Source organism: Miniopterus schreibersii, assembly GCF_964146895.1.
Source record: "Miniopterus schreibersii genome assembly, chromosome: 1".
In the NCBI taxonomy this organism is placed as follows: domain Eukaryota; kingdom Metazoa; phylum Chordata; class Mammalia; order Chiroptera; family Miniopteridae; genus Miniopterus; species Miniopterus schreibersii.
In genome coordinates, this window is record NC_138101.1 from 119,772,191 (window position 1) to 119,785,075 (window position 12,885).

At 35.5% G+C, this 12,885-nt stretch overlaps 1 protein-coding gene across 6 annotated transcripts in view; it reads right to left on the minus strand.

Annotated features, from left to right (window-relative positions):
- The window catches only part of UPF2 (UPF2 regulator of nonsense mediated mRNA decay), a gene marked incomplete at its 3' end in the record, with an annotated part of 108,177 nt that overhangs the window by 1,705 nt on the left and 93,587 nt on the right, over nt 1-12,885 (minus strand). For 4 of the 6 annotated variants that reach the window (XM_081132476.1, XM_081132472.1, XM_081132475.1 and 1 more), the window contains 2 exons: nt 6,382-6,523; nt 4,909-5,029 (listed from right to left, as the gene is read on the minus strand). In XM_081132476.1, coding sequence (XP_080988602.1) covers nt 4,909-5,029; nt 6,382-6,523 — 263 coding nt within the window. Of the gene's footprint in view, nt 1-4,904; nt 5,030-6,381; nt 6,524-12,885 lie in introns of those variants that run through there. The other 2 variants (XM_081132474.1, XM_081132473.1) reach the window with 1 other exon arrangement.

Here is a 12,885-nt window from a genome sequence, read left to right on the forward strand (position 1 = left end):
AGGGGAGATTTGGAAACAGACACACACCAGCAGAATGCCACATGAAGATGAAGACAGAGATCGGATGGTGCTGCTCAAGGGACACCAAAGATTTCTGGCAGGCCACCAGAAGAGCTAGGAGAGAGGCATAGAAAAAATTCTCCCTCACAGCCCTCAGTAGGAACTGACTGTGCAGATACCTTGACCTTGGATTTCTGGCCTCCAGAACTGTGAGGAAAACAGTTCTGTTACTTAAGTCACTCAGTTTGTGGTACTTTCTTATGGCAGCTCTAGTAAACTAACAGTTTGTTTTTCACAAGGCAAGTACATTAGCAAGAAACTTTCAAAGAATAAAATGCAAATATGAAAAGGTATATAGTCATCTGGATATATCCATAATTCATGCAGAACTGAATTAAATGGGGGAAAAAAGGTCAATTAACACAAGTATTCCCTGAGAGAAAGGGAAGATAAAAGTCTCCTGAAATCAAGAGAAAGCAATGGTCTAAAACAATGAATGATAGGCAAAAAAATGTTCATAGTCCTTGGTAGGTAAGACACACTTATATCACTAGTTATAGTGTAGGAGGTGTCACTTGACTGGTTTATAAGCGAACTGATTCTGAGAGATTTAAAAATCTAAGAGCCCCCAAAGTACTTATAATATACACTCTGGATTAAATGCTATTCTAGGAGGGACTCTATTTTATAACAAAACTATCACTTACTTAACCTTACAATAAGGACATAAAGAGAATATCTAATAAAATATGCATACTCTCCTTAAGATGGGTTAAAAAAGTCTGATAGTATGTAACCCCTTGCTACTCAAGAGTGTGGTCCACAACTTCAGCAGTTTTGACATCACCTGGGAGCTTATAAGAAACGAATCAGAACCAACAGTTTAATAAAAGTCAAGATAATTAAAGCACATGGGTGTAATCCATATAAGTTTGCAGCATATAAACCATCTTAGTACTAACACCTACCGAAAATGCTAAGTTGCAGTTTTTCAACCCTAGCAGAGTGGAAAACAACCTTGTTCTGCACTATAGGATACCCTGGGTAATTATTTACTTAGAGTACTACTGCTATTTTAACTCATCACTTGTTTAGACTTTGTTAGAGCATTACTGTCCCATGAGAAAGGCTGAAATTTTAACTTATAGCCCTTTTCAATCCTGATTAGAACATGAAAAAAACATAATGCCTGGCTGGAGCCTTATCAAAATTCACAGGTAAGAAAAACATTAAACTGCTCTGACAACCAGTTTCTAAATAAATTTCCCTTTATCTCCATATAATTTTTTTTTTTTAAAGCACTAGCCAAGTTAAGTCAAATTGAAACTGTTTTTAAGACTTCATTCACAGAATTTTTTTTTCGTTCCTTTGTACAGGAATTCCCCGCTCAGCATGTTTTCCTGAAGATATCTGGTGAACCACTGAAGACATACATATCTTTTGACTAAGTCTGGCGCAGCGTTAAAAATAGGAGAAAATAAAGAGGAGCCAAACCACTGGAGACTCCGCCTCATCAGTTAGTCTGACTACATTTATTCACTTAAAAAAAAGTTTAAAAAACAGCAAAAAAAATTTGGTGCTCAACAGGCTCAAAAACTCACATTTTCATGTCTGCCAGCTCCTCTACGCTGCTATTACAAGGACACTCTAACAGCAGCACTAGCTTTGAAAATATCTCCACAGTTTGCAGAGGGCCATTTTTAAGAGTCATGGACAAATTAGGATTTTCTTTTTTGACTTAGGATTTTAAAAAGATTTAAAACAGGTAGAGAGGGTAGCTGAAGAGTTGGGATTCTCACAAAATCAGGAAACAAAAGGAAGAGCTAGGGAGTAGAACACATGGAAGAAGTTTATTAAATGACTACAAATAGATTTGTTAAAGGCCCTTTGTCCATCCAACAAATATTTACTGAGCATCTACTATGTGCTGGTCACTAAGAGCTATGGAGGAGCTATAATGGCTACACCTCTGCTCCCATTCTTCAACCTCATGGGGAACAGAGACAAGTGATTAGCAGTGTCTGTGGAAAGACCCTGAGCCAGGGGCAGCAAATACAAACTGACCTCTATCAGACTTTAGAATACCAGAGAGACCTGCTGGAGGAACAGGCGCTATCCAGGGGGAAAGCATGAGAGGGATCCAGAGGGAGGCCAAAAAATGATAAAAAGAACTAAAAGGCCAGCTTGGTTGGGAACAGGGAAAAAAATAGCAGAGATAAAGCCAATAAGGTAAGTACATTTGCAACATGTAACCAAGTGGAGGAGTTTGGACTTTATCCTACAAGCCATGAGGACCCACAGAAGAGCTCACATAATCAGACAGCAGATTTCATTTTAGAAAGAACACTGTGGGTTCAGCACAGAGAATGAAACAGAAGTTGAAATTGGATACTGAGAAGCAGATCAGGAGGCTGCTGGCAATAATGCAATGAGAGGTGACGGTAGCTGGATCTAGGATCTTGCAGAAGTGGAATAAAATGGGGAAGTGTAAGAGCCATACAGCAACAGAATTAGAGAATATGTTAATTAACTAGATAAGGGAATTGAGGGAGAGAGGAATCTAAACTAAAAACCTCCATTTGTAGTCTGGACAACTGGGTGGGCAGTGCGCTTCCATTCACTGAGCCAGAGAACAGGGGAGGAGAGTGGCTTGGGGGTGGAGGACACATTGAGGTTTATGTTCCTCTGAGACGTCTAGCTGAATGTTTAGAAGATAGTTAGATATACAGTTAGAAACTAAAGACACGAAGAAGTCAGGAGACAGGAGTAGTGGTAGTCAAGGAGAGAAAAGAAAGACCAGAAGACAGCAGAGCCATGCCAAGAGAAGAGAGTGTGCCAAGATGATGAAGAGGGTCCACATGCTAAGTACTCTGATAGCCTAAGAGAGTGCTGAATGAAGCAATCATTAGGAGGCAGCTTGGTGGCTAAAGGGAAGGCAGTTTCAGTGAAATGGCAGGGAGGCAGCAGGCTACAGTTAGCCACACAGTGGGAGGTGAGAAAGAACAAATGTGGCCAATTCTTCCAAATTTATCTAACTGGGGGAGGGGGGGAGAAAAACAGAATGTTAACAAAGAATTTTGGAAAATGACTTGAAAACCTGCAACCAAACTAAGAAAGGCATACCTTTGTATTCATATACACATCCATCAAAGCATATACATTTACACATCCGTTTTCCCATACTTTTGTTCCCTACTGTCTAAGAAATGCTTGGTACTTCACAGATTCTCAATCAATGATTTTTTGAAGAAATATTATGACTAGGGCAGAATTAGCTCTCTCAAGTTACCTGTACTTGGTTTTCCCACTGGACTGTAAGACTGAAGATTAACACTTTTTTTCCTACTTTTCAATTTTCCATAGTGCAGTACTACACCCACGGTAGCTGGATGCATGTAAGCTGAGAAGAACAAACCCTACTGCAGATACCAACTGTGTATCAAACATAATACTCTTACTGATTTTGAAAAGTCACCCAACCATTTAGAAATTAGAAAAAGATGCTACACTTGCAATATCTGACTCAAGAAGGAATCAGGCATTAATAGAAATAATGCTCTTCAGAGATGGTAAGTTGCAATAAGGACATGTGAAATTGATGGAAAACATCAAGATAAAAATATTCTAACAGTTCTTTTCTCCAATCACAAGACAAAAAGAGGAAACACGTATTATCAAGAACACTATGGTATATATTTAAAGCCACTCTAAAAAAATATAAAAGCAGAAAACTAATATTTTCATGGCTTCTTAACCTAGCAGCTTCTACATTTTGACAGGAATAAAAGGTTTCATTAAAGGACTTTAGTGAAGTTTGGATAATTAAATATAACCTAATATATTATTATGCCTAATTGGATGGGTTTGTATAGTATTTCTTTTTCTTTTCCAGCATTTCTAACTTTGATTTCTAAAAACATTACACCCAACAGACGTTAAAAACAGATCTCTAAACTGTCATGACAAACCAGTTTTCTAGATTTCAATTTGATTCGAGTTGTCTGAACATATAGTTCAAAGAAAATCATTATCAGGAACACACAAGTATATTTAGTGAGTAAAAAACACAGGCTCAAACAACATCTGCATTTTCCCTAATGCTACTCTCTTCAACAAATGAATTTACTCCTGTTACTACTCTCACCACACTCTCTTCTACACCTGTTCACCTGCCCTCCAAAACAAGGTGACATCTAGGGGCTATGGTATATCTTTAGCCTAAACACTAATACCTGGAGAGAAATCAGTAGGAGTGGCAAAGCCAATGTTACTTTTGATCATAACCTGACCACGAAAAAGAAAATTGAGTTGATGGTATAAGTCAAGTCCCAGAAAAACTTTGAATACTTTTATTCTTTAAAAACAGATGAATGTGGCATTAGAGAACATGTTCTATGTGAAATTCTTTATAGAGTTTTAATTATTTCACATTAAGCAACTCAAGTTCAAGTAGAACTGGCATGAATCCCAGAAGGACATTTCATAATTTAAAAAACAAACAAAAAAAGTAACTCAAAACAAACTCAACCTGCATGCTTGTAAGTCTAGCAAACAGGTTTTGAGTTTCTGTAAACATTAAGATGCCTGAACACTGACCTGAGATATCCTAACACAAAGCCTGTGATTTCTCTCAACCAATCTATAACCAGTCTTCTCTATAAATACAAAAGAGAAAATTTAAAAACCAGGGAAGTCCACTTGGAGAGAGCCAAAATCAGTGTGGGTGAAATCAAGACTTAAGAAAAACCCAAAAACCTGTAACATTTTATAACTAATTTTCTTTTCTCAAACATCTACAACGCAAAGGCTTTTCTATTTTGCTAATAATTAGGCCTTTATCATTAAGTATAATCCAGAATTAATTTATTCACAGAAGAGCTAAGGGAGCAATGAGAGAGATAGTCCTACCTCCCACCAGTCTTAAAGATTAGATCAGCATTAGGCGCTCCCTTTGGATGTTGGTAACGGGGCCGCCGCTCACGATTGGTGTTTGCTGGAGCTGGGCGCTGGGCAAGAGACTGCAGCATTTCTGTCATGAGGAACAAAACAGAAAAGGTGGTGAACTCTGGTAAGTGTACTCCCCCCATGAAGCAAATAAAACCCTAGGGAGATCAAGTGTATTAGTTCTGTCAGGTTGATGACTAAAGAAAAATAACCATTAAACAGACTAAAATGATTAAGAAATACTGAAAGAGCACATCAAGAGATGAGATGTGCTCTTTAAGACCCAATGTCTCCCTTACTGTCAATCTGGCCTCTATATAGTGTCTTGTGAGGCAATAAAACAATATGAGCCACAGTATAATACAGTAATTACAAGCATAGTGTTTGGAACAGGATAATATTGGTTCAAATTCCAGCTTTGCCACTTATTAGTTGTGGGACTTTGGGTTCAGTTTCCCTAAATGTAAAATGTGGATAATAATCATTTATAGAATTGTGAGGGTTAAATGCTTTGAAAAGGTACATAAAACAGTGTCTGCCCCATAGTTTTATTGAGTATCAGCTTATTATTTATCAGTAAGAACGCTGGCTATCAACTGAAAGAGGAGATTCTAGAAGTAGGATTTAAAGACAGAAAACCAAGTATTGCACTGGCGATTTGGCGTCAGCCTGTGGACCGAAGGGTCCCAGATTCGATTCCGGCAAAGGATGCATGCCTCAGATGCAGGCTTGATCCCACACAGGAGGCAACCAGTTGATGTTTCTCCCCCCACCCCCGCCCCGAAAGCAATGGAAAAAATATCCTCAGGTGAGGATTAAAAATAAAGAAAAAGAAAACCAAGTATTTATTTACACAACACTCTCTTGCACAAAAAAGCAGTTTGTCAGTACAGCACTATATAAACAACCATGTTATGGCTCTAAAATCTGAGTGCTACAGAAATGCCAAATGAGGTTTACGAAGTATCCATGAATTCTTTGCATAAGGTACCAGTTAATCCAAGAATGCTAAGTATGCCTGCATAAAAGTAGAACCCTAATTTGAGCATACCCCCAAATCTGAAGGAACATGGGTTCCTCAAGAGCTAGATTCCCAAATAGACAAAATGAGATAATAAATACTTGAGTTAATTTGCTAACAGTTGGCTGACAACATGATTAAAAATTTATTACTATCTCACTTGCAAACATAGCTCTAATGGTATGGAACAGAACTGAATTATGGAATTAGCAAATTATGATGACAATTACATTATTTTTATTTTACAAGTAGGTGAGAGAAAAATGAAGACAGAATGGACTATAAAAAACATTCAACTTCTCAAGTCTAAATATATATAAATGGCATGAAAAGTTCGAGAACAACTGATGTTCTATATTTAAAAAGTCCAAAAGGCATCAAAATTTTCTGTTTCTGTCCTATAAATGATTTTATACCTTGATAATCTTCTTGTTCTTGTCGTTCATTGATATCTAGTGTGAGCTTTTTCATTCTCATCCTTTCTTCTTGTTCTGCCTGTTGCTGGTTCCAATGATTTGCAGCAAGTTGGGAAGACATGGGTACATTAAGGATCTTAAACTGAGGGGGGGAAAAAGAAATCACAAATGACTTGAGAAAATCAACAGGGAAAAAAGATTTCAAATAAAATAGTAAGTAGAATTAAATGAGTTTAGAAAAAAATAATAATGTCTTTCCATCCCTATAAGTCAGTAAAGACAGTAAAATCTAAGAACATAAACAGATAATAGTACTACTCTACTAGAGACAAATCCATTAGGGTTGGATGGGAAGTGGAGGCCATCAAGTTCAACCTCCATGAAAAGCAGAAGCTCCTCTTTCCTGCACTGTCTGGAAGCACACACCTAGCAACGAGAGCATTTCCATCCTGTAGACCCCCTAATGTATAAGTAATTGTCAGAAAGGCTTTATGTAGCAAACTGTAATCTGCATCCTTTTCATTTCTATCCTCTGGAACCAGTTTTGCCCTCCTGAACCATACGGAACAAATCTAGTCCACCTTCAGTATTAACAAACCTTCATATTTCTAAAAATAGCTGTGATGTTGGAAAGAAGGAAGAGTTAAAAAATTGACATACAAGATCTATTTCTGTTATGGGAGAGAGTCCTTATCCATAGAACGTTTTTGTTTTTAGCAGGGTGTCTTTGATTTAGAATTGTGCAAGGTAAATGAAACAAGATAGAATCTACGAATTTATGGGCTCCCTGGAAATTGTTGAATAAGCTATGTAACTCTCTGAGTAATAAATGAAGATGTTTTGTAACCTAAATTCTCTCTGCTGTGTATAAATTTGCGCCCCTCACTTAAGAGACCGCCTCTAATACTTTGAACCAAAGGCATATCTGATGCAGAAAGGAAGGACTTGGGGAGCTGTGCTCAGGATCCTGGACTTCTCCCTGCTTGGTCTATGCCTTTTGAATGCCTGCATCCTTAAAAGTATTAGTAAAGCAAAACACTGCACAAGATCTCTAACTCATTTGAGTCTGATTTGACAATTTGCTGCTTTGAATTATCTCAGATGTCCTTTCTTGGTATTTATTCTCTCTTATGATGCATATAGTCAATATTCCTCTTAAAATGTTAATACCTAGAACACTAAGGCCAGATACACTGAAGTGGTACTATCTGCAAACCCAACTAACTACATTTCATATTTATCAAATACAGATAATACCTCACATATCAAAACAAAAATATATTTAAGGTAGTCCATTTAGCAACCAGCAGAACAGACCTCATCCTATCTCCCCAATGAACTAAGTTTGATATAACAAACTCTTTGCAACTATCATTCTCTGAGCTCAAACCATCTTAAAAAAAAAAAATTTAATGAGGTATACTTTACAGTAAACTGTACATATTTTAAGTGTACAATTTGACGAGTTTTGACTTATGCATACACGAAATAATGAGCATGTCCATCACTTCCAAATATTCCTCTTGCCCCTCTTTGTAACACATCTCTTCCTCTATCCTATCCCTAGGCAACTGCTGATCTGTTTTCTGTGACTACTGATTAGTTTGCACTTTCTAAAATTTTATATACATTAAATGATACAACCCATATTCTGTTTTATCCAGCTTCTTTTACTTAGCACAATGATTTTGAGACGCATCCATGTTGCTTTATGTATCAACAGTTCATTCCTTTCCATTTTAGACTAGTATTCCCTAGCATAAATATACCACAATTTGTTTGCTTGTTGATAGCATTTGGTGTTTCTAGTTTTGGATTACTGCAAATACAGTTGTACATTCATGTACAAATGTTTGTGTGGACACATTTTCATTTCTTTTAAATGAAAAATGCTGGGACTAGCTAGTGTTTTATTTTAAAAACTGCAAAAATATTTTCCAAAGTGGCTGCACCCTTTGTAGTAGTGGATGGGGGTTCTGGTTCCTGCACAGTCTTGTCAGCACTTGGTACTTTACCCATTTTAGTGAGTATATAGTAATACTTTCATTTCAGTTTTAGTTTTTTTTCCTAATGACCAAAATCATCTACTTTAAAACTCAACCTAAAATTATGCTAAAAGTTGACATCAACTTTACTGGATTGTATAGTTTTCAGAATTTATTTTTTCCTGCTCTTTGAAAAAGGGATTATTTGCCCACTAAGAGTCTTTTGACTACTGTTCCATTCTGTAAGATTTTTGAAGTTTAATGACCACTACTCTACAATTACATATAGAAGTTCTTTCAGTCCTTGAGGATATAATTTGTTTGTGCCTGAAAACTGACACTCATTTAAAGTAAATAAATTATCACTTTTGATACTATCTAATTTTACTCAATCTTTAATTTACCCTTTCAAGTTGAAATCTTTCTTCCTGATAAAAGGGAAAGTGAATGGTTGTTTTTCCCATAACCTCTCAAAAAGCAGTGGGATTTACCCTTACTTGTTCCCATGACCCCAAACATAGCTTTTTAAGAAAGCACCTCATCTTCTTGAATCACATTTCCTTTAAAAATTGCTGGTTGTAGGCTGTTTATTTCTCAATTCTAGTGTATACGGCCTGATGATGGTCAATTTCCCTTCTTCCACAATTATGAATTCTATACTATCTTTTTTTCTGCTGAAAGGAAGTAAAGAATGTGGATCTGCCCTAGCCAGTTTGGCTCTGGTTAGAGCATCAGCCCATGGACTGAAAGGTCTCGGGTTTGATTCCCGGTCCAGAACACGTACCTTGGTTGCAGGATTGATCCCCGGCCCAGGTTGGGGCACGTGCGGGAGGCAACCAGTCGAAGTGTCTCCCCCCTCTTCCCTCCCCTCTCTCTAAAAGCAATAGAAAAAATATCCTAGGGTGAGGACTTTAAAAAAAAAAAAAAAAACATGGATTTTTGTAGTCAGACACTGGGTTCATACCTCAGCCCTATCATTTATTAGTATGACCTAGCCAATCAGTTAAGAATGTTCTTGTCCGGCAGGTTGTGGCTCAGCGGTTGAGTGTCAACCTTGGATCCAGAAGATTGAGGTTCGACTGCCGGTGGGAGCACATGCCTGGGTTAAGGCTCGATCCCCAGTCAGGGATGTGCGGGAGGCAGCTGATCAATAACAACTCTCTCATAATTGATGTTTCTATCTCTCTCTCCCTTCCTCTCTCTGAAACCAATGAAGATATATTAAAAAAAAAAAACATTCTTTTTCTCATAGGTAAAATGAGCAGATTGATACTACCTTTTAGGGTTGCTGTGAGAATTATATGAGTATGTAAAAAATATGTAAAGTGCACAAGATAGTGCCTAGCACATAGTAGGTACTCCATAAATAGTATATATTAGTAGTGCATTTAAATGCATTAAAGTTCAGAATAATAGTCTCCCTCATTATTTCCTATACATGCTGAAAATAAAACTACAAGACAAAGTGAAATCACAAGTCAATTTTTAAAAATCACCTTCTTAGCAAAATGAGACTGACAACCAACAAGCAGAAACTGAAATCCTTATTACTTCCATACACATGTCCTTAGGCCTGTGTTGTGATCTATAGCAGAATGCTCGATATCCGACAGGACTTTCCCCAATTGTTTCTTATTTCAACTAACAAAAACAAATGAAACAAAGTTAAATAAAATAGCCATCATTCCCTGTAATAATTTTCAAAAATTCAGGAAGACACACAAAAAATAAGTTTAAAGTTCAGCTCAAAATGAATTTATGTGTGTCGGTTCCATGGTGTAATGGTTAGTACTCTGGACTCTGAATTTATATGTGTCTAATATGTGAGATAGAATATAATAAATTTACTCTTGTTAAGCAGTAGAGTAATTTTAAGGTGTAATAGTAATTCATAATGAAATTCTTTATTTTCAGCACTTTTCATGTGGAAAGCTTTCTGCTGTACCTGTATTTCCAAATTCAGGTGCTATAAACTAATGTTAGAAAAAAAGCTCCATTAAGGTAGGCATTGTAAACAGAGCTGGCCCAAATTACTATGACACAAGAGAGAATAACGTAAAATTCTAGACAAAAAAAAGACTACAACTATGAGAACAATTTCCAGAAAGAAGTAATTTCTCAATCTTCCCTTAATAGGGCCACTGTGAAATCTGGTTAGCAGATATATCTGAGATACAGGTAAGTAAAATTTAGCTTGTCAGTATAAATCAACAAAGACAGCTACATAAATTAATATATTAATTTTAAAGATATGGTTACATATAAAAGAATGTCTGGAGTATAGTATGAAATCAATAAATTTTAACTGTTATTGTTATTATCACAATTACTTTATTATTTTTATTACAGGTAGAAATTCTAGGCAAATTTGAGTATTGACTCAGTAAAATACAAAGTATCTATTAGGCTTTGAGAATGACAGCTAAATTTTAAGTCATTCTCTGTTCCTAGTATCAAATAAGATGACTTATTTGAGCTGGTAAGGGTAAATATATGCAAACACAGAGGGAGTGACATAGTACTGTTTTACAAAATAATCAGACTAGCCCAATAAGAAATGTAGATAGATAATTTCCTGATCACCATGAAAACACAAGCTGAAATTCTAAGATGCTTTTATCTGTCCCATTCACACACCCAGAAAGTAAACAGGGTGGCTATTTTTTCCCCTTACTAGGTTCCTGATCACAACATTTAAAATTTCCTTCATAAATCAATAATGTCAAGTCTAATGATGATGGTACTAATCATACTAATGAAACAACATAAAATATTACAAATAATTCTGGAATGACCTGATAAAAATGTGAAAAGATATAGGCTTTCTATTCATTTCTAGGACTAACAATTTCTTCTAGAAAGTTAAGTATCTTCTAAAAGGAAATAATTATAAATAAAAGACAAAAACACTTTATGACCTGACACAAGTTTTACAAAAGGGAAAGTTCTTAAGTAGTATGCACTTTAAAAGAGTAGAAAATAGACAGTAATAAATACAGACAGCCCAAGAGACAAACTTCCTGAAACCACCCTTACCAAGTGCCTTTACCCTAAAGCTGCTAAGATACTTTTAAAAGAGAGGTACTACTTTGTGGCAAATTAGATGGCAAAAAATTATAGTCAAACTAGATTTCCTGGAAAATGATAATGGGTCATGGTGATTTACACTGTAATTTAAAGCTACTTCAATGAACAAAAATAAACTGATGAACGAAACAGGTCCAGAGGCATGGACACATGGAACAGACTGATGTATCTCAGAGGGGAGAGGGTTGGAGGGGACAGAAACAGATTAACCAAAGAATCTATATACATATATATATATATGGCCCATGGACACAGATAATAGTGGTGAAGACCTGGGGTGGGGCAGGGGCCAGGTGGAGGGAGAAAAGTGGGGAGAAGTGGGGGACATCTGTAAAACTATAAAAAAAATTTTAAAAATAAATCTACTTTATAACTGTAGCTGAAATTGGGGAAAAAACATGTATGTATCCAAATACATATACATACATAATCAATCCCAAGTTACTATGATAGATAAGTATCAACTCTAATCAAAAGATATGTAAAACAAATCAGGATTCTTTATAAATATTAACTGAAAAAAGGGTTGTTTGTAAGTATTAAATTATAATAAATATATTGTGCACTTGTTTAAAACAAGTATCTTTAAAACATCATATAATGATTTTATTAATTTAAAACATTTTAATAATCGAAACATTTCAATTCAGTATTCTAATTCGTAAATATTTAAATCTAGAAATAAATTATCAACAGCATTATCCTTCTTTCTTTTCACCTATTTACCTCATGGGTGTAAATTTTTATTTTCCTAATGACTACAGGAGAAAGTTATTTCTGAGCACAAATTTGTGCACAAAGACATCTTTCACTTAAGAACCAAAGATTCCTATAAAGGCAACACATTTCACATTTCTAGAAAAACTGCTGCACCAAAAGGGCCAACACCCAAAATTCAAATAAAGAAATAAAAATCAGAACAAAATATATTTTCTTTTTCAGACCACAAAATACCAGTGATGTTTCTTCAAATAATGTTCCTAAAATTGAACATTTTCCAAAATTCCAAATAAAGTTTGAGTTGAAAATTTACTTAATAATCAAATACTCTAAATTCTCACTTCATGTTTGCAAATGTATTTTAATAAAGTTCAATAAAAATGTTCTTTTAAAAATTAAACAAAATTTCTCATTTTAAAAAGGACTTCTACTCATTTTGTATAGTTATATATATGGATTACACAGTATTTAATCTACCCACTTTAAAAGCATTCCTTCTAAGAAATAAACACAGTCTTATTTTGAACTATACGAATTAGAATTTAGGTCTGCTGAAATAAATTTATTTTTCAAAGCTCAAACGTTTAAGGCAGGTTTTGATTAAATTTATTATGCCTATTCATTCTGAAAAGGTCATATGGGGTATACAAGTTTACAAAGGTTTATATAATGGAATTTTTATGTGTGCCTCACAAAAGGCAGGGACAAATGA